At 35.4% G+C, this 23,561-nt stretch overlaps 1 protein-coding gene across 4 annotated transcripts in view; it reads left to right on the plus strand.

The window, feature by feature from the left end:
- Positions 1-23,561, plus strand: part of MTBP (MDM2 binding protein) — a 93,039-nt gene that overhangs the window by 61,702 nt on the left and 7,776 nt on the right. For 2 of the 4 annotated variants that reach the window (XM_079140800.1, XM_079140803.1), the window contains 5 exons: positions 1,180-1,271; positions 16,517-16,783; positions 18,280-18,526; positions 19,381-19,494; positions 23,007-23,072. In XM_079140800.1, the coding sequence (XP_078996926.1) occupies positions 1,180-1,271; positions 16,517-16,783; positions 18,280-18,526; positions 19,381-19,494; positions 23,007-23,072 (786 nt within the window). Of the gene's footprint in view, positions 1-1,179; positions 1,272-16,516; positions 16,784-18,279; positions 18,529-19,380; positions 19,495-23,006; positions 23,073-23,561 lie in introns of those variants that run through there. The other 2 variants (XM_079140801.1, XM_079140802.1) reach the window with 2 other exon arrangements.

Raw genomic sequence — 23,561 nt, forward strand, 5'->3', positions numbered from 1 at the left:
AAAACGCTAGATTCATAAAAGCTTTGGTTTTACAGAGTTACTCATTTTAATCATCAGTCATCAAAATACCAGAGTCAATCTAATTGCTAGTGATCCTTTTTGTGAAACACCTCAAATGGATGCATTAGGATATAAAGTCTGTTTTTTAGGATTCATTAATTGGCATATGTTTTACATTTTAATGTAATGGTTTCAAATGCCTGTCACACTACCCTGTGTAATTTTCAGTGGCAAAAGGGCAATTTTCATTACTAATGCCATAGTGGGGGAAATATGATAGCAAATTTATTCTTGGTATTATAGTATTTACCTCTCTAGTATTTATTTGCCTTTCTACATAGCATTTCCAAATCTTCGGTATTGCATTCTGCCTGTTAATTGTGTAAAGGCCATGGTTGCATAACTCTTCATTTTCTTCTAACTCGTTCTGAGCTTTAGGACCATGATCCATTATGTTAGGACAGTAGGTCCCAACTCAGGCGGAGAAGGAAGGCACCTATCAGAAGAACCCGGTGAGCTTAATCTGATTGCAGTGACCTCCTTCTCTCCCAGATTTTGACGTAGCCTGGCAGGTGTGGGTGTGGAAGGAGTTGAACATGAATATTTTATGTAAGTTCCACATAGGATTAGTTCTAATGGACCTGCTGATTGATAACCTACTTTGGAAGAACTGAAGTCAGCAGTTAGTCTCTATACCTTCTGATATTTAGAAAGTTGCTGACTCTTAAAATAGATGTCAAGCTGACTACATTCTCAGGCAATGAAAGATCTGGGTCCTCTATGTGCTACAGTAGGAAGTAAACATTTCTTTTGTTACCAAAGATTCAAATTAGCTGTAATTATTCCCCTGCCTGGATTTAGCTAAATGAATAAACATTAATTCATTTTGCCAAGAAAAAAAGCTTTTAGAAATAATATGCTGCTTGAATTTACATTTTAAATCATTTTCTATTCTTGATTTATCTATTTCTTAGAATAGTTTTGTATAATCAATAACATTATAACTTCAACAACTGGAGGCACAGAAAAATTGACTTCATTTCCTGCTGAGGCCTTGACTTTTAACCTTGTATAAGTCAGATATAGGGAAGGAAGTCAGATTTATTTTTTTCAGGCACTTTCTTTTTCTCTGACACTACTTTTTCTTAAATCACATGTAAACTGTTTTATTTCAGGGAGAAGAGTTTTGTTTTGACACCAGAACTTAGTCCTCGGAAACTTCAGGTCTTACCTTTTGAAAAAGCCTCAGTGTGTCATTATCATGGAATTGAGTAAGTTTTTATTTACACTTTACTCTGCTACATGTTGTTAACATAGTGTCTTTATGTGAGTGTGAAGAGTGACTATAATAAAACAATGTAAATTGAGACAGAGCCAAACAGAAAGTATGTTAAAAACCTTAAAAGAAAAAAAAAGAGAAAAAGAAAAGAAATAAAGAAATGTTGTGGGAGCAGTACACACACAAATAAATTTGTTTCCCATTGAAAAATGCTGTTTGAGGATTAACCAGTTTAATATCATTTAAGCATCCTATCATTTAAGCATTAAGCATTTAAGCATTTAATAACTAATATTAGTTATTAAATATTTTAATCAAAAATAGTTTAGTGTGTATGCTATTCATGCACGTTTGCACTGTGGGTCACAGTAATGTTGCCTGGTCACTAATTGTGTTATAATTACTTAGAAACTATTAGATGAAATGTGTTCCCCTTTTTAACATGTTAGTTATGTATACATAACTTTATAGAATTTTGATTGATCATTTTAATGATTTTCTTGCTTAAAGGTATTAGTTTCTGGGGTCATGTGCATATCTCCCATTTTCATAGGGGCAGAAAATGATTATTACTTTTATATTAATTTTCCATCGATTAAATTAGTAAAAAGCTTGATTATTCATAGGCATTCATAGGGTTACTGATTTTAGGAAGCAGAAGTAGCAGTGTTATACTATTTCTTCTAATACATACTGCTATTTTGTAATACCTATGTTATACTGTAATGAGACCAAATCATGAAGAACATTGTTGACATGACAGAGAAACTGGGTTTTTGTTTTTGTTTGTTTGTTTGTTTAATTTTGGTAATGGGATTGAACCCAGGTATTCTTTACTACTGAGCTACGCCCCCAGTCCTTACTCTTTTGGGGTGGGGTCTCTCTGTAAGTTGCTGGAGCTAGCCTCAAACTTGCAGTCTTCCTGCCTCAACCTCCTGAGTCACTGGGATTACAGTCATGCACCCCCATGCCTAGCTCTGATTCTTATTTTTGAGGTAGTTTAAAAAAAGTTTTTTAAACACTTGAAATAATGTGCTTTGGTTTGTGCCATTGAAGGAAATTCCATTGCCTTTTGTTAAATTGAATTAAAACACTTCAAGCAAGAGAAGTTAAGGGACTAAAATATTCTCAGGCCATTGAAAATAGGAAAGAGAATACAAACATAAAAGCTATTTAAGAAACATAAAGAGCTCCGGCCCACCCGCAGGTTGCTTCAGAGACCAGGACAGGGCACCAGGGACTCCCCCAAGCAGCCCAGCCCCCTCCGGCGGGTAGCGCCTCTCTAGGCTAGCTTCCCGGGCCAGATCGCCCAGTGAGAGCCTCCCGACGCAGAGCTAGCCACGGGTCCCCAAGCCAGCGGAGACCTCCGACTGGCAGGTGGCTTATTAGAGTAGGACAGGGCAGATAGCGTCTCCCCCAGGCAGCGGGACCAGGGCTGGGCAGCCAGAGACCTCTCCAGGCAGCATTGTCCCCCTCCAGCTGCAGGCTTTTTCCACGGGGCGATCCAAGATGGTGGACTAGAGGGTGACTGCATCTCCAGTCGCCCCAGAACCCAGGATTCAAGAAGGGGAGGCATTGAGAGACTCGGACTAAAATAGAACCACGGGGTGAGTCTCCCCCACCCAGCGAAGCTTAGTTGGGCGGCAGGCCCGGATTCGAGTGGCTTATTAGAGTAGGACAGGGCAGATAGCGTCTCCCCCAGGCAGCTCTGTGCAGTCTGGCGGTGGGCTCCTCCCACAGGGACAGATCCTCCAGCCTCGCGGAGCACGCCCCCCAGTGAGAGCCCTTCTGCACAGAAGCAGCGCAGCCAGCTCCGGCCTGCCCGAGCCAGCTCTGGTCTGCCCCGCTGCCAGCTCCGGCCCGCCTGCAGGTTGCTTCAGTGACCAGCACAGGGCGCCAGGGACTTCCCCAAGCAGCCCAGCCCCCCTCCGGTGGGAAGCGCCTCTCTAGGCTAGCTTCTCGGGGCAAACAGCCCAGTGAGAGCCTGTCTACACAGAGTCAGCCACAAGTCCCCAAGCCAGTGGAGACCTCTGACCTACAACCAACCTCTGGGACCAGGGCTGGGCAGCAAGAGACCTCTCCAGGTCTCTCTCCCTGGAACCAGTAGCGGGCTAGGGACAACGTTCTTCAGAAACACTGCATTATCAAATTAATCCAAGACTTCTGGCTACTGAAGGCTGGTAGGTGATACGCTGGAAATCTAAAGGGACACTATAAGCCAATAGAGGAAATCTACAATATCACAGAGTCCCACTGACATCTGACCAATATGAGAAAACAAGGGAAGAAAATGTCCGAAACAAACCTAGATACTATATCAATAAAATCCAATGACGGCACAGCAGAAGAAATGTCCGAAAGGGAGTTCAGTATGTACATAATTAAAACAATCAGGGAAGCAAACGAGGAGATGAAAGAACAAATGCAGGCATTAAATGAACGCACCAATCAACAGTTAAAAGAGCAAATAAGGGAAGCAAAAGAGCATTTCAATAAAGAGTTAGAGATACTGAAAAAAAGACAAACGGAAATCCTTGAAATGAAGGAAACAATAAACCAAGTTAAAAACTCCATAGAAAGCATAACCAATAGGATAGATCACCTGGAAGACAGAACCTCAGATATTGAAGACAAAATATTTAATCTTGAAAATAAGGTTGACCAAATAGAGAAGATGGTAAGAAATCATGAACAGAATCTACAAGAATTATGGGATATCATGAAGAGGCCAAATTTAAGAATTATTGGGATTGAGGAAGGCTTAGAGAAACAAACCAAAGGAATGAACAATCTATTCAATGAAATAATATCAGAAAATTTTCCAAACCTGAAGAATGAAATGGAAAACCAAGTACAAGAGGCTTATAGGACTCCAAATATGCAAACTTACAACAGACCTACAGCAAGGCACATTATTATGAAAATACCTAACATACAAAATAAAGACAGAATTTTAAAGGCCGCGAGAGAAAAAATCAAATTACATTCAGGGGGAAACCAATAAGAATATCAGCAGATTTTTCAATCCAGACCCTAAAAGCTAGAAGGGCCTGGAACAACATTTACCAAGCCCTGAAAGAAAATGGATGCCAACCAAGAATTTTATACCCAGCAAAACTTACTTTCAGATTTGATGATGAGATAAGATCCTTCCATGATAAAAAAAAGCTAAAGGAATTTACAAGAAGAAAGCTGGCATTACAGAACATTCTCAGCAAAATATTCCATGAGGAAGAGATGAAAAACAATGATGCAAATCAGCAACGGGAGGAACTAGCCTAAAGGAATAGCCAAATAAAGGAGAAACCAAATCATGTCAAAAAACAAAAATGAGTCAAATGACTGGGAATACAAATCATATCACAATAATAACTGTGAATGTTAATGGCCTGAACTCATCAATCAAAAGACATAGACTGGTAGATTGGATTAAAAAGAAAAATCCAACAATATGCTGCCTGCAAGAGACACATCTCATAGAAAGAGATACCCATAGACTAAAGGTGAAAGGATGGGAAAAAACATACCATGCACACAGACACAGCAAAAAAGCTGGAATATCCATCCTCATTTCAGATAATGTGGACTTCAAGCCAAAACTAGTCAGAAGGGATAAAGAAGGACATTACATACTGCTTAAGGGAAGCATAAATCAGCAAGACATAACAATCATAAATATCTATGCCCCGAACATTGGCTCATCAATGTACGTCAAACAAATCCTTCTCAATTCCAGAAATCAAATAGACCACAACACAATAATACTAGGTGATTTTAATACACCTCTCTCACCGCTGGATAGATCGTCCAAACAAAAATTGAATAAAGAAACCATAGATATCAATAACACAATCAACAATTTAGACTTAACTGACTTATATAGAATATACCATCCAACAAAGAACAAATACACTTTCTTCTCAGCAGCACATGGATCCTTCTCTAAAATAGACCATGTTTTCTGCCACAAAGCTACTGTTAGCAAATACAAGAAGATAGAGATACTACCTTGTACTCTATCAGATCATAATGGACTGAAATTAGAAATAAATGACAGAATAAAAACCAGAAACTTCTCCAATACTTGGAGATTAAATAATACACTATTATACTATCAATGGACAACAGAAGACATCAGGAGGGAAATTAAAAAATTCTTAGAAGAAAATGAGAACAAAGACACATCATTTCAAAATCTCTGGGACACTATGAAAGCAATACTTAGAGGAAGATTTATTTCATGGGGCGCATTCAACAAAAGAAGTAGAAATCAACAAATAAACGATTTACCATTACAGCTCAAAGCCCTGGAAAAAGAAGAGCAGACCAACCCCAAAAGTAGTAGAAGACAGGAAATAGTTAAAATCAGAGCCGAAATCAATGAAATTGAAACAAAAGAAAGAATCGGAAAAATTAACAAAATAAATAGTTGGTTCTTTGAAAAAATAAACAAAATTGATAAACCCTTAGCCACACTAACAAAGGGAAAGAGGGAGAAAACTCAAATTACTAAAATTCGGAATGAACAAGGAAATATCACAACAGACACAAGTGAAATACAAAACATAATTAGAAGCTAGTTTGAAAATCTATACTCCAACAAAACAGAAAACCTTGAAGACATCAACAAGTTTCTAGAGAAATATGAGTACCTAAACTGAATGAGGAGGACATACACAACTTAAGTAAATCAATTTCAAGCAATGAAATAGAAGAGGTCATCAAAAGCCTACCAACAAAGAAAAGTCCAGGACCAGATGGGTTCTCAGCCGAGTTCTACAAAACCTTTAAAGAAGAGCTCATACCAATACTTCTCAAAGTATTCCATAAAACAGAAGAGGAGGGAACCCTCCCAAACTCATTCTATGAAGCCAATATAACCATGATACCTAAACCAGACAGAGACACATCGAGGAAAGAAAATTTCAGACCAATATCCCGAATGAACATCGACGCAAAAATTCTCAACAAAATTTTAGCAAATCGCATACAAAAATATATTAAAAAGATAGTGCACCACGATCAAGTGGGTTTTATCCCAGGGATGCAAGGTTGGTTCAACATCTGGAAATCAATAAATGTCATTCACCATATCAACAGACTAAAAGTTAGAATCACATGATTATTTCAATAGATGCAGAAAAAGCATTCGATAAAATGCAGCATCCCTTCATGCTCAAAACACTAGAAAAAATTGGGGTAGTGGGAACATTCCTTAACATTGTAAAGGCCATCGACACTAAGCCCATGCCCAATATCATTCTAAATGGGTGAAAATCTGAAAGCATTCCCCCTAAAAACTGGAACAAGGCAGGGATGCCCTCTTTCACCACTTCTATTCAACATCTTTCTTGAGACTCTAGCCAGACCAATTAGACAAACCAAAGAAATTAAAGGGATACTAATTGGAAAAGAGGAATTCAAACTATCCCTGTTCTCTGATGACATGATTATATATTTAGAGGAACCTGGAAATTCCACCAGAAAGCTCTTAGAACTCATAAGTGAATTCAGTAAAGTAGCAGGTTACAAGATCAATGCTCATAAATCCAATGCATTTTTATACATAAGTGATGAATCTTCAGAAAGAGAAATTAGGAAAACTACCCCATTCACAATAGCATCGAAAAAAATAAAATACTTGGGAATCAATCTCACAAAAGAGGTGAAAGACCTCTACAATGAGAACTACAGAACACTAAAGAAAGAAATTCAAGAAAACCTTAGAAGATGGAACGATCTCCCATGTTCATGGATAGGAAGAATTAATATTGTCAAAATGGCCATACTACCAAATGTGCTATATTGATTCAATGCAATTCCAATTAAAATCCCAATGATGTACCTTACAGAAATAGAGCAAGCAATTATGAAATTCATCTGGAAGAATAAGAAACCCAGAATAGCTAAAGCAATCCTCAGTAGAAAGAGCTAAGCAGTGGGTATCGCTATACCAGATCTTCAACTGTATTACAAAGCAATAGTAACAAAAACGGCATGGTATGGGTACCAAAATATACAGGTAGATCAATGGTACAGAATAGAGGACATAGACACAAACCCAAATAAATACAATTTTCTCATACTAGACAAAGGGGCCAAAAATATGCAATGGAGAAAAGATAGCCTCTTCAACAAATGGTGCTGGGAAAACTGGAAAACCATATGCAACAGAATGAAATTAAACCCCTATCTCTCACCCTGTACAAAACTCAACTCAAAATGGATCAAGGACCTCGGAATCAGACCAGAGACCCTGCATCTTATAGAAGAAAAAGTAGGTCCAAACCTTCAGCTTGTTGGCTTAGGAGCAGACTTCCTTAACAGGACTCCCATAGCCCAAGAAATAAAAGCAAGAATCTCAAACTAAAAAGTTTTCTCTCAGCAAAGCAAACTATCAGTAATGTGAAGAGAGAGCCTACAGAGTGGGAGAATATCTTTGCCACTCATACTTCAAATAGAGCGCTAATATCCCGAATCTATAAAGAACTCAAATAACTCTACACCAAGAATACAAATAATCCAATCAACAAATGGGCGAAGGAAATGAACAGACACTTCACAGAAGATGTACAAGCAATCAACAGATATATGAAAAAATGTTCAACATCTCTAGTAATAAGAGAAATGCAAATCAAAACTACCCTAAGATTTCATCTCACTCCAATTAGAATGGCGATTATCAAGAACATCAGCAACAATAGGTGTTGGCGAGGATGTGGGGGAAAAAGGTACACTCATACATTGCTGGTGGGGTTGCAAACTAGTGCAGCCACTCTGGAAAGCAGTATGGAGATTCCTCAGAAAGCTTGGAATGGAACCACCATTTGACCCAGCTATCCTACTCCTTGACCTATACCCAAAGGACTTAAAATCAGCATACTACAGAGATACAGCCATATCAATGTTCATAGCTGCTCAATTCACTATAGCCAGATTGTGGAACCAACCCAGATGCCCTTCAGTTGATGAATGGATAAAGAAACTGTGGCATATATATACAATGGAATATTACTCCGCCATGAAGAATGACAAAATTATGGCATTTGCAGGCAAATGGATGAAATTGGAGGATATCATGCTACGTGAGATAAGCCAATCTCAAAAAACTAAAGGACCAATGATCTCGCTGATAAGCGGATGAGGACATATGGGGGGGGTAGTAGGGGTTAGTGTTAGTGTTAGGGTTAGGTTTAGGGTTAGGGATAAGGAGGGTGGTAAGAATGGAGGAAGAAAGGAATGTATAGAGGGAAAAGAGGGGTGGGAGGGGAGGGTGGAAGGAAAAAAATAACAGAATGAATCAAACAACATTGCCCTATGTAAATTTATGATTTTTAATTAAAATTTAAAAAATGTAATGTCTAAAAATAAAAAAAAAGAAACATAAGTGGACTAATGACCTTTTTTGACTTATTCTAACAAAAAGACAACCTAAAAAAGAAAAGAGTGATAGGTTTCTATTTTAAAATAATGAAATCATTAATCAACAGAAAGCAAAGGTTAAAGTAGGGAAAATATTTTTATTGTAAACAAGAGATAAATTTTCTTTATAATTAAAGAATGCTTGTAAGTCAGTAAGAAAATAAAGTAATACCGTTATGGAAGAGTTAGCAAAATTTTTAAACCCTCTTGTTTATCCAAGAAGAAATGCAGCTGGGCACAGGGGCACATGCTTGTAATGCCATGACTCAGGAAGCTGAGGCAAGAGAATCACAAGTTTGAGACCACCCCCAGCAATTTGGCAAGGCCCTAAGCAACTTAGTGAGACCCTGTCCCAAAATAAAAAGGGGCAAAATGGGTACAGTGTGATAAAGCACCCTTGGGTTCAATCTGTAGTAACAACCCCCCCTCCCAAAAAAAAGGAAGAAAGAAAGAAAACTACAGAAACAAGAAATGTAAATAACCAGTACACATGAAGATGCTTTCCTTCACTAACTAACAAAAAATGTAAATTGGAACAATAGTGAGAACACTTCATTCACAACATTGCTGTCCGTGATTTAAAAATAATCCCATAATCCCAAGTGGTATTGGTAGGGAAGGAGCATGAGCAACCCAGCTCAAAGGGATGTAAATCGCTGCAGCTTTCTGGAGGGCTAGCTCATAATTTTAAAAAATCCGTACAAATGTTACTAACACCTGATTGATTAATTTAGCTTACTGGAAACATTGGTGATGTACACCAAGTTATTATATAATGGTATTCTTCACAGTGTTTTTTAAAATGGTGAATGTTGGAAATAATATCTTTAGGGACTTGATTAAATTTTAGTACATCCATAAAGTGAAATTCTTTCCATTCACTCAAATGGCTAAAATCAAAAAGACTGATAAGTATTTGCAAGTATATGCAATAGTTAGAACTTTCATACATGGCTGTTGGTGTGTAAAATGATTTGTCATCTTAGAAAGGAGGTAAAAAGTCTGTATAAAACTAGTTATGCTCATATCCTATAGCCTTCCAGTTTCACTATGAGGTATTTTCCCAAGAGAAATGAAAGTATGTCTCTGTAAAAGGACTTGTACAAGAATGTACACAGCAATTTTATTTCTAGCTAAAAATTGGGAAACAACCTAGGAGAACAGATAAACTGTGTGTGTGTATTTATATATATATGCAGACATATACATATATATATATATATATATATATATATATGTGAATACACACACAGCAATGCTATTCAACATTTACAGGGAACAAAAGGTTGATACATGCCACGTTAAACATCTGTGTGTTGAAGTAAGAATTTGAGGACTTCGAAGTGAGCAGTAGGAAATACAACATCCAATAATGAATCATTTCTGAAAGTCCTGTATGAAATGCAAATTAGCATTTAAGTGGTTCAGATAAGAATTTTAAATTATATTTTAAGTGACAACTCAGAGAAACTAACTACTCAATCACAAAAAATAAGAGATGCCACTTGTGCAGCTTTTTATTTCTAATAGTGATGAAAGGATCCTTGTTATAGAGGATGGTTGTTCTCTCTTTCACAGCCATCGGTTTCCAAATAGCCCTGAATTTTTATACGTCTTTTAAACTATTTATATTCTTAGCTGTATATCCTTTTTGTGCATTGAATTCAAAGTTTACATTTTATTTATATTAAATTTACCTTAATCAGATTAAACTTGGAACTTTTTTGTTCTACTACATAAAAATTTGATTAATAGGTTATATTCTTTTATTTCTTCTTTTTGATTTTATTGAAGACAAGTAATTAAACAATATAGAAAATTTGGTAATGAAAACCAACAATTTTTTCTTTTATTACTACCTACTTTTAGTCCCAGGTTTCAGAAACATCTGTTTTATTTGTTTGGTTTGCATCTCCCTAGTGGTTACTACTCTTATCCTATAGGATATCCCTCTGTCAATATTTTTTAATGTTTTCATATGAAAATGTTATTGAATATGTGATATGAAAATGAGAAATTGTTCCACATATTCTCAATTTGATTTTTGTGCTTTTTCTTGTTTTTTTTTTTTTTTTTTTTTTTTGGTACTTGGAGTTGAACTCAGAGGTACTTGACCACTGAGCTACATCCCCAGCCCTATTTTGTATTTTATTTAGAGACAGGTTCACTGAGTTGCTTAGCACCTCAGTCTTGCTGAGGCTGGCTTTGAACTCTTGATCTTCCTGCCTCAGCCTCCCAAACTGCTAGGGCTTCAAAATGCAATCTATAAAAAATTAAAAGCTAAATAAAGATAATAATAATAATAAAAATATATATCATAACTTCTGTTTCTTAGTCCATGACATATAAAGCAGAATCTCCCCCATTTTGTTCAATAATTTTAGGGCTTCATAATCTAATAAAGGAATATAAATGGGATTTTTAGGTATTTTGTATATAGCTTCAATATGAAAATTGAAACCAATAGGCATTTTATGTCATTATGATGAAAAATAATTTCTCCTGCTAACATTTTCTTTACGATATGGCCAGTGTACTTACTCCAGGACACATGTTTTTTTCTTGCCTCTTTAGTTTGAAATATTCATCACATAATCATTGTTTAGACTGTTTCCCAAATACTGTAACTTAGTTTCATTTATCTTGAGTCTCATCTCCCTACTTTTTTCCTGTTATACTTAGTTTAGTCATAGAAAAATATTAATGGTACGAGTAAATTTTATAGAATTTATAAAAGATATGTTCTTCATGTTCATTTATTAAAATATTAGAAACTTACTTGAACACTACCTGATGAATCTTAAATCTACACAGCTTTATTAATTTGTGCACACAGTATCTTAAGACTGATTCATTATCAAGGAGTAGGTCTTTCTTTACTACCTGTGTTCCTCCATAAACAAATAATTCTAGCTGTGACTTTGTTTTCTTTTACTGTAAATTTATGCTTATTAAGCTGGAGATATTGAGATCGGACAAAACAGTTATAGGAGATGAGCACCATGATTTCAGAAAATATTTCTCTAGAAGATTTGGGTACATAGAGTGAAGGCCTATTTATGTTCACCATAGATCATGGATTGAAACAAAATTCAAATGGAATTTTAAAGTAAATATGAAACTATAGAGATAGTTCTTTCTTCCTATGTTATAATGGGTCTTTAGAACCCCTAAACTTTTCCTCTACTCTAACAAAGGAACATTAAAAAAAAAAAATTTAAAAACTATTAACTGCTTAAATGTGCAAACCAGTATTTCTTAAGGCAAAGTGAAATACAGCTACTGTTGACTTAATTGTTTTTCATTCATCTACCGGTCCTATGGGGTAAGCTACCATTGTTGTAAAAGACACTGTTTTGTTAAACAACAGATTATACTCTGCTGCGGTAATGTGACATTCTTCTGCCACATCAGCTTCTTGGTTTCTTTGTAATTTCATTCATCTATTCCCGGAGATTCGACAGTTTCTCCTATCGCCATTGTTATGATCTTGTATGTGATAGACAGTATTTTGTCTGTTTCTTCGTTACAAAACAAAAGTAGTTTCATCTTATAAAACTTATTTTTTCTCTGTTAAGACTCATAATTATATTTGGTTATTGTTTTGTAATGAAATATGAAATTATAATATTCAACAATGTATTTCACTAATATCAAGTATATACCTTGATATTTTCTTGTTTTTCCTTTCTGATTGATTTACAGAGTAATTTGTTTCCATAGCAAGTCATAGTATAATCATTTTACAGATAATTTATATGTCGATTAAAGTTAAAATGTACAGTGTATGTAATATATTTGAAGGAATGATATTGTGAACAGCTATGATCAAGAAAAAATGGGAAGCTGCATGTGATGGCACATGCCTGTAATCCCAAAGATTCTGGAGACTGTGGCCGGAAGATCATAGATTTGAGGACAGCCTCAACAATTTACCAAAATAAAAAATAAAAAGAGGAAAGTAGTTCAGAGGTAAAGCATGCCTGGGTCAGTTCCCAGTACAAAAAAAAAAAAAAAAAAAAGTAATCCGGAGAAAACAGTTTTGAATAGAAAAACAAATTCTTAGAACCAAAATACCCATTTTTTTCTTTGAAAAGATTTTTGTGTGCAGACTAATCAGGCATTATATTGCCTTTTGACTAGAACCATTTTTAAAGTTCACATTTCTTAATTTTACTCTAGATTTTACCAGTTTCCCAGAACAGAAGTAGAACTCATCAATATTTTTTATGGTTGCTGCTGATTTTTAATGAAATACATTTTATTAAACAACAACCTAGAGAAAGAATATTAGAGAATTGAGTACCCAAAATCTAGTTTCTGCTCTGCCACCGATTAACATTCTGTCTAAAGTAAGCTATTAGGTTAGATCAGAGATGTTTCAGTCCTCACTATACTTTAGCTTCACCTAAGAGCTTTGTAAAAAATTGTATTTATTTTAGATGTACATGATGTTGTGTGGTATGCATATAAATGTGAAGTGATTAGTATAGTGAAGCAAATTAACATATCCATCATCTTACATAGTGATCCCTTTATGTGTGGAAATAGCACCAAAAATCAGTAACTCAGTCACACCCAGACCAACTTAATAAAAAACTCTGGACATGTAGTATTTCTTTTTCTTTTCTTTCTTTTTTTGTTATTTTTAGATACATATGACAGTAGAGAGATTTTGATGTATATACATGGAGTGTAACTTCCCATTCTTGTGGCTGTATATGATGTGGAGTTACACTGGTTGTGTCTTCATATATGAACATAGGAAAGTTATTATTATTTATTATTATTTATTACACTGTCTTCCTATTCCTATCCCCCTTTTCTTCCTCTTATTCCCCTTTGTCTAATCCAATGAACTTCTGTTCTTCCCCACTGATTTATTGTGTGTTAGCATCCACATATCAGAGAGAACATTTGGCCTTTTGTTTTTGGGATTGGTTTATTTCACTTAGCATGATAGTCTCCAGTTCCATACATTTATCAGCAAGTGCCATAATTTTATTCTTCTTTATGGCTCAGTAGTTTCCCTTTGTGTATATACACCATGTTTTCTTTATTCATTTATCTATTGAAGAGCCCCTAGGTTGGTTCCATAGCTCTGCAATTGTGAATTGTAAACACTGATGTGGCTACATCACTGTAGTATGCTGATTTTAAGTCCTTTGGGTATAAATTGAGGAGTGGGATAGCTGGGTCAAATGGTGGTTCCGTTCCAAGTTTTCCAAGGAGTCTCCATACGATTTCCAGAGTGCTTGCACCAATTTGCAATCCCACTAGCAATCTATGAAGTTACCTTTTCCCCCATGTCCTCACCAACATTTATTGGTATTTGTATTCTTTACAATTGCCATTCTGGCCAGAGTGAGATGAAATCTCAGTGTAGTTTTAATTTTCATCTCTCTAGTTGCTAGAAATGTTGAACATTTTTTCATTTATTTGTTGATCAATTGTATTTCTTCTGTGAAGTGTCTCTTCAGTTCCTTTGTCCATTTAGTGATTGGGTTATTTGTTTTCTAGGTGTTAAGTTTTTTAGTTCTTTCTATATCCTGGAGATTAATGCTCTATCTGAGGTGCAGATGGCAAAGATTTCCACCCATTCTGTAGGCTTTCTCGTCTCATTCTTGATTGTTTCCTTTGCTGTAAAGAAGCTTTTTTGTTTGATACCAATTATTGATTCTTGATTTTATTTCTTGTGCTTTAGGAGTCTTGTTGAGGAAGTCAGTTCCTACACCAACATGACAGAAAGTTGGGCCTAAACTTTCTCCTAGTAGGTGCAGGGTCTCTGGTCTAATTCCTAGGTCCTTGATCCACTTTGAGTTGAGTTTTCTGCAGGGTGAGAAATAGGGGTTTAATTTCATTTTGCTACATATGGATTTCCAGTTTTCCCAGCACCAGTTGTTGAAGAGGCTATCTTTTCTCCAATGTATATTTTTGGTGCCTTTGCCTAGTGTGAGATAACTGTGTTTATGTGGGTTTGTCTCTGCGTCTTCTATTCTGCACCATTGGTCTTCATGTCTGTTTTGGTGCCCATACCATGGGCATATAGTATTTGTTAAGACATTTCAAATGATGCGAATGTTTGGCTATGTGTTGAGCACTGAATGAGTTTGTCTTTATACTTTACATAAGAAATGGTATGCTGCAGTGATGAAAGTCACCAACCTGTGTTTAAATTCTATCTGTGCTACATATTATTAATGTACTCTAAGATTTGCTGTGGTAGAAAATGAATCTAATGTTGGTGGGAATAGTAGCAGTATACATTGACTGCTTTGCTTGTGTGTTCTGGGCACTGGCTCCAAATGTTCATATGTACCAATTTGAGTAATCCTCACAGTTGCTGTTTCAGATAAATACTATGAACCTCATTTTGCAGATTGGGCAGTTGGAGCATAGCTGAACTTAAGTAATTTTGTTACCAGTGTCCCAAGAGGTCAGGCCTCGCTACTCGTCCCAAGGGAAAAAAATCAAACCAACAAAAATCAATTGTGAAATAGGAAGAGAAGTCTTTATTCTTAGTGTGGCCATGCTAGAAAAACAGAAATAAGGGTTGTCTTCAGGTGTCAACAATAGCTTTGAGGTTATGTAAGTAAAGAGCAAAGTCAAGAGTTAAGGAGATTATATAGCTAGCAGTCTTGATCAGGTCTTGATCTGGTTGATGATTATCCTGAGACTGGTTGTGCAGTCATAGCAGAGCCAAGGAAATTGATGCTGCTTGGAGGGCAGTTTCAGTTTCCATCATATGATGTTTACAAATCAGACCTGTGATCCTGAAATTTAAGATAAACTAGGGGGAAGAATAACTCAGAAAAGAACAGATTATAGAGAAACAAGGTAGAATTAGGCAGGTGATTGGGCTTTGCTTCAGTATGTCCTGGTTCTCTAGAGGAACTCAGATTTAGATCCAAGGAGTTTAGGCTGCATGGTCTGTGTTCTTAGAAATCAAATATGTGACATAAAGGGAAGGATAAAAGTTCTTAAAAACTCCACCAGGCATTCATATATTTGGGTAATAAAGCATTCTTTGAGAATCAAACTCCAAAAATCTGATTTTAGAGAACATATTGCAGATGACAAAAACAGATAACAGGGAAAAGTTTTAATTTGTTCAGTTCTACAATCGCATGCATGAAACTGTTTCCTTGATGCAGTTATAAAAAGGGGAGAAAGTGAAGAACTTTGCAAGATCACATGTATTGCAGTTTCCTTGCTTAACAACATGGAATTTCTTTGAGTCCTGAAGCATTTGCTGGGCTAACATTTCATTTGTTTCCTGAATCAGATTTAGCTAGAAATCAGATACAACCAAAGTGTTTAAAGTCAGTAAGGTGGGGAGTGAGATTCAATGTAAAAATTCAAAATTTTCTTAGTTAATGAGCCATCTTAAAATGCCTTCATACCGTTTAATCTTTGTGTTGAAAATAAACTTGCCCTTTCTAACAGAAGTCAGCATTTCGTGTTGTTATATTCAGCTGTGCTGAGAATCAGAAGTTGCTAGAGTTTTAAAAAGTATCAAAACAGCAACTATATTATTTTGAAAATAAACCAGAGGATTAACTTAATCTATTGCCCAGAAACCGGCCAAAGAAAAGTTAGATTGTACTTCACATTTTAAAATCTTTTGCCCTTTTATATAGCAGACTGGAAAAATACTGAACTTGTGGGGGAAGTAAGCCATTCATTCAACCTTCCAACCGTTTTTGGGAAGTTAAAAGAACTTTTAAGTAAATGTCTCCTTATTTTCTGTTTGAAAGGGAAAAGCCCTTTGTTCTCATGGATGCTTTGGTTTTAATGATCTCTCCCTCATTTTAGATATTGTTTAGATGACCGAAAATCTTTAGAAAGAGATGGGGGATTTTCTGAACTTCAGTCTCGTCTTATTCGTTATGAAACTCAAACTACCTGCACCAGAGAAAGCTTTCCAGTCCCTACAGTGCTGAGCCCTCTTCCGTCTCCTGCAGTTCTGTCAGAGCCTGGGAGTGTTCCTGATGGAGAAGCTTTGCAAAGTGAACTACGAACTGAAGTACCTCGGGTGAAACGGAGATCTCAAGATCTGAATTGCCTTTATCCCCCAAAAAGGTGATGTATTAGGTGAACAAAAATAATCTCAACAGAAAGTACTTTAGTCTATAGGGAACATTTTTTTCATATTAGTCTTTCTGCATGGATTTTACATTAGTTCCTTCATGCCAGAAAGTTTGTTTTCATTTTGAGCAGTTTATGATTTTGCTTATAAGTTATAAGAAGAAATGACTTGGAAAAAAATACATTGTTTCTTGTCCATGCTAATTTACAGTCCATTAGCACAACAGAGTGTAAAGTTTTTAAGCATAGAACACTAGAGATCTCACCGAATAGATTAAGCAGCTGAGCTGCTTTGTCTAAGCGGGTATTTGGAGATATAAGTTCCAGTCCCAGCAGCTCCTCCTTCCCTCTCCCCACTGAATCCTGCCTGTGTTGGTTCTTAGGACAAGGGGTTTCATGAAGCACCATTTTAAATCCACTTATTACCTATAAAATACACCTTTAAAGCCTACATAATTAGAACATTATATGAAACTTCCCTAGAAACTGTGTTTCCTAGTTAAATAAAATGTGCAAATACTTGATCAGAAATTAGAATTTTATTCTGCAATTTCCATTGCATTTATAGGTCTTTACATTGTCAAATTTAGGTCTTTGACACCTAAAGCAAACCATAAATTCTGATTGTAGTTAAGCCTTCAAAAAAACTATGAAATAAATGAAGACAAAAATTTCAAATTGTTTTTGACAGGCTAAAGTGTTAGAATACTATTTCCCTGATATGGAATAACTAAAATTATTTTTATAACTACTTTATAAATTCATGATCTTTTTTTTTTTTACATCTGATAGAATTAAAAAGTAAATCCATTCATTAACATTTGGATTACTATATTTCATAACTTTATTTCTTACTTCTAACTATGACTAATTAAAATATTTATATTCCAGAAAAGAAAGTACCCCATGGCCTCTGTGTTAGCAGAAGTGAAGGCTATATGACTATTCTTGAAAAAGGAATAATTTGAGTCTTCCTGGAAGCAAGTGTAAACATTATAGAAAGATTGAAACAAGAACCACTTTTGTAGCTTATTTGGATTGGACACATTTATTTTGCACAGATAGTTGCATAGATACAATATGATGCAGGTTATGGTTTCTTTGTTAAAATTATCTTAATAGAAAAGTATAAATACTTAATTGATGAGTATTAAGTCTATAAAGAGCATGGCTTATTACACTGTAAGATGATTTATAAAGTTATAAATGAGGAAACGAGAGAGGGAAAAAGGGAGAGTATAGTAATATTGCTTGTTGCTCTCCCTACCCACTGAACTGCATTGCCTTCTGTTTTATTCACTCATTTGAAGAACTAAAGGAACAACTTTATAATACAATGTTGATTGCCTTTTTAAGGCAGAATAGCAAGAAATATTGTTTGCTTTTCTTGAACTTAGGTTTGAATGGATATACTTGTAATATTTAAGACAAAAAATAGAGTTCATTGTTGATTAACTTAATCAGTTCTTGATTTTTTTCACTCACTATAGACTTGTGAAGTCTGGAAGTTCAGATTCTCTTCTTTCTCAAATGAGAGGCAATAGTAATCATCACCATCATGTGGTGACATCCAGAAAGCCACAGGCAAAGCAGTCATCAATGACTTGTCCGTTGGTTCCAGTTCCCACCTGTGAAACTCCAGAAGTCACTCCAAAGGCCAGTTCTGGTCAAAAAAGTGTGTATGCATTGAAGACATCAAAGCAAACTAAGGAATCAAGATCACAGAAACATACACGGGTAAAGACTTTTTCCCATCTTTCTCAGTTCTACATGAAAAGAAATTTCTTTATTTATTTGCTAGGTGAGATGGTGCACACCTGTAATCCCAGCAGCTTGGAGGCTGAGCAGGAGGATCATGAGTTTGAAGCCAACCTCAGCAATGGCTAGGGGCTAAGCACTCTGCGACCCTGTCTCTAAATAAAATATAAAATAGGGCTAAGGATGTGGCTCAGTGGTCAAGTGCCCCTGAGTTCCATCCCTGATATCCCCTTTCTGCCAAAAAAAAAAAAAAAAAGAAAAGAAAAGAAAAAGAAATGTCTTAATTTGAATCTTTTAAAATGTGTGTCTGAAAATTTTGTGAATGAAATGCCATAATGTCTAGAATTTACTTTAAAATAACCCAGTGCAAGAACAATGATGAGAAAGCAAGTGAGAGTATATGTGAAACAAAATTAGCCACAAAGTAATCATCCTTGAAGCTTGTTGATAAGATGTGTCAAAAAAAAAAGATAGAAATTTGTTATAAAATATTCTCAACTGTGTTCAAAATTTTCATTAATAGAAAATCAGTACAAATCTATACATTGCTCCTGTGTATAATTGCTAGTCTCAGGTTTAATTTCAGGACTCTTGGTTTGAATTCCTTTTTAAAGGTACTTCAGTTGTTTCCTTCTGAGATATTAATCCTGTCACAGATGTGACTGAGTAAATTTTATAGATATCTTTTCATCTCATTTACTTTTAAGAACCTTATATATCTTTAGCACAGTCAATTGAGTGTCTAGTTCACTATTCATTTATGATTGGACACTAAAATTAGGATGACTTTGCCTTTTCCAAGAGTTTTAGTCATGTGTTATATTCTTTTCAAGATACTGAAAGAAGTAGTGACTGAAACCTTAAAGAAACACCGGATCACTGAGGCCCACGAGTGCTTCTCTGCATGCAGCCAGCGTCTCTTTGAAATCTCCAAGGTCTACCTAAAGGTACAGTGTCTTCTCTACTAATACATCCTGTTTGATGTAAAAAAAATGTTTAAATGAGTATTTTTTACACTGAGAGCATTTAGTTTGTTGGCAGATTTTTTAAAAATAGAAATGGAAAGATTAAAGCAAAATATTTTATATTTGATTTATTTCATTTTAGTCCTCATACATAGAAACCTACATTTTAATTGGAGTTCTCAGTATTTTCCCTAACAAGTCTTTTTCTTAAATTGGATCTTCAAACATTACTTAGTAGTTTATTAATCAGTTTAATTAGTAATATCATTACAATATGTAGTGAAAAGACTACTGGAATGAATATCAAACCACCCACTTTCTAATTTAGGATTCAACATCTGCTAGTTGTAAGACATTAGGCAGATGAGCCTAAAACTTTAAAACTTCTCTAAAACTTCAATGATATTAGATTACCTCCTGAGTTTCAAACTTAAATGACCATTATACGGATTTCCAGTTCAGATTGCATCTTGACCACATGCATTCAATTTCCATCTTTTTTATAATTTCCCAAGCAAAACATTATTCCTACCAAGGGGAAAAAAAAGGTGAAGAGATAAGGAAAAAAAAAAAAAAAAACGTGTAGAAATGTACATTGTTGAACAAGAAAAAGGACATGGAGACAGATAGCAGAGTAAAAGAAGTTACCATCTAAATGACTACCTTGTGGAATGCCAGTGGGAACCACGCCAGATTAGCAGGCAGAATCTCTGAGTGACTCCAGAATTGAAGACCCACGCACCATGAAAAGTAAGGGCAGAGTACCAGGTGGAAACAAGAGGGATTAAATAAAGGTCTGCAAAGTGGACCGGGAAACTTTCAAAGTGTTTCCCATGCCCTTTCTCCCACAGTGGTAAACTACAAGGTCTGTTGCGATTCTCTCCAGACCTCTGAGACAGTGCAGGAAATGGTCTCCAGAAGAAATATTGGTAGTTGCAGTGAAAAAGCCAACTGGCTGCCTTGCCGCCTATATTTGTAAAGCCACAAATGAATAAGCTCTGCACAGACAGGGCTTTCATATTTTTAGTGTCTCTTTAAATATGACTGGACATTCCAAGATTAGCAGGCCTTCCAGAAAACTTCTAATACAAGTGGTGCCAAAGCACAAAGGAGTAAAGGGAACTCTGAAGGAACAGTGTTATGGTTTGGATGTGAGGTATCCCTCAAAAACTCACGTGTGAGACAATGCAGGAAGGTTCAGAGGAGAAATGGTTGGGTTGTAAGAGTCTTAACCCAACCAGTGAATTAATCCCTGATAGATTAATTGAAGTGGTAGGGTGTGGCTAGAGATTGGAATTGGGGCATGGCTTTGGGTATATATTTTATGTCTGGAGAGTGGAGACTCTTTCTCTACTTCCTGATGATGCAAGTTGCTTCCCTCTGCCACACTTTTCCACCATGATATTCTGTCTCACCTCGAGCCCAAAGGAATGGAGCCAGCCTTCTATGGACTAAGACCTCTGAAACCGTGAGCCCTCAAATAAACCTTTCCTTTTCTACAGTTGTGCTGGTCAGATCATTTAGTCACAGCAGTGAAAAAGCTAACTAAAACAAACAAAGTGGAAGAAGCCTTCATAAATACTATGGTTCTCTTAGAAATGAGGTAATCATATCCATAAGCTAGAACATGATGCTGTTTCCCAAAAATACATAGAACATGAAAGCTCCTTAAAACGTAAAAAATTATGAAAAAATCAATTTAAGCAAAAAACTGAATAGTTGGAATAAAAAAAAATTAGCAGAATTTAGAACCAAAGGAGAAAAATATTGAAAAGAAGATAAGAAAATTAGAGGATTAATTCACAAAATGCAGTGTGCTAATAAGTTGCAAAAATAGTGATTAGAGGAGAGAAAATTGTCAAAAATATAGCCAAACACTGAAGGACTCAAGCCTCCCTGGAAAGGGGATTCAGCATGGCTTCCCCAATGAATGAAAGCTCTACAACAAACCATCATGTCGAATTTCACACCTCTTAGCATCAAGAGAACATTTTCTAGAAGGTTCCCAGGAAAGATGTAGTTTACATATAAAGAATCAGAATGGCATTGGACTTCCCCACGATAACTTATATGCTAAAAGCAATATAAAAGTACTTTCATATTCTGAAGGAAAGTGATTTACCTACTATTTTTTCTTTTTAATAATTTTTTAGTTGTAAATGGACCTTTATTTTATTTACGTGCGGTGCTGAGAATCGATCCCAGTGCCTCACACATGGTAGGCAAGCGCTCTACCACTGAGCTACAATTCCAGTCCTTACTTACTACTTTAGACCTTATCTAAAATTCAGTTAGGTGGGAGGATTCAGTAAAGACACTTTCAAATGTGCAAAATCTAAAAAAGAATTATTTTACCCTTTTGAGAAATCTTCTAGAAGATGAAGTGCAGCAGACAGGAGGCTGAATCAAGATGTAAAACAAAAATACTTAGCAGTGAAGACCAATTCTAGTAGGACCAGGCCTAGAGAGCAACCAGACCAAATTAGAGCAGGCTATAGTAGAAAGATCTACATTGAAAAAAATAAATTTAAAAAAATGAACCAAGACATTACAAAGTATACTTCAGTGTTTAAAAAAAAATTTTGCTATACATTTAGTTAGTTCATTGTGAGAGAGGGAAGTACCCAGAATTATATACATGAAAAACAACAAGTGAAAAAATTAATCATGTCGTTTCACTACAGGAAAAGTAGGATGTTGGGTGAAGAAGCCTTATAACCATAATACATTAATTAGCTAGATAAAATGAGGCAGACATCGACTATTTACCAATCAAAAATGGTGATGCAGCTGTTATTGAGAAAGTGGTATGTACAAGACCTGGATCCATGGCCGCTAATAGTCCTTGGTATCAGTAGTCACTGCCTCAGATTACTTAATCACCAAATTGAAGCATAAACATATTAAGTGGAAACAGAAGGTGAAGGAAGAGGAAAAGCTAAGAGTCAAAAGTAACTGCCTCTGAAGAGCCTAACTTGGAGATTTGGTGAAGAATTGCCTTTTTTTTTTTAATACAATTAGATTGTTTTTATTTTGTAATCTAATTTGATAGCCATTTAATTGAAAGAAGTCAGACTTTAATTCCTTTCCTATGTCATCCCTCTTTGTAGAGAAGTAAAAGTATTAAAAAGAAGAGAGGGGACAAAAGGGTTTTTACCTGAAAAACAAATATAAACTGTGTGTTCATTTTTCAAGTAATGAAACATTATTGGATATTCATGGTAGAGGATAACACTTAGATCAGGTCAGTCCTATTGGTATTATAACATATGAGTGACATGGATTGAGGTATATGTGTATGTATTTTGGCTAAGGTATTTTTATATTTAGTATAGAGCTGAATTATAATATATTACTTTGATTTTTGTTAGTATTTTCCTAATCAAATTTATACTTGTAGATTATTTAGGATAATCTCTGACTCACTTAATAATGACTTATTTTCTGTAACTTACTATATAAATTGCAAAATACTATATTTTGTTAATCTTTAGGATCTTAAAACTTCAAGGGGTCTATTTCAAGAAATGAAGAAGACAGCAAGCAACAATGCTGTACAGGTAAATAAATTATTCCAAGGAAACTACATTCAGTTAAGCTAGTATTTTATTTCAGGGTTGCTGTGCTGCTATTTTATATGCAGTTAGAATTGGTGATGGTGTTTTCAACTCTGTCCCTCTGAAAACTCTGTAAGGTACTGAATAGTAGGCTTATTCTGGCAGAGTATTGTGTAGTACTTAATAGGTTTCATTGTTAACACAAGACTTTCTAATATGATATTAAAAAAGTAAGAGATAAATAATCCAAACAGCTAGAAAAAAATAATCCATTTTGATTAGTTGTTTTCAAACTTTGGTTTAGTATTTTTTGAGTGACTCTTTGAAAATACATTTTGAGATAATGGTTTTAAAAAATATAGCAGGACCTTCATTTTGTCTAATAATAATATTGTACTTAACTTTAAAAGTTCACCAAAAAGTGTTCTTCAGATAGAAAATAAAATGTTTTTAGGTATAATATTAGGATATGATACTTTTTATTTTAAATTT

Source organism: Sciurus vulgaris, assembly GCF_902686455.1.
Source record: "Sciurus vulgaris genome assembly, chromosome: 1".
Lineage (NCBI taxonomy): Eukaryota > Metazoa > Chordata > Mammalia > Rodentia > Sciuridae > Sciurus > Sciurus vulgaris.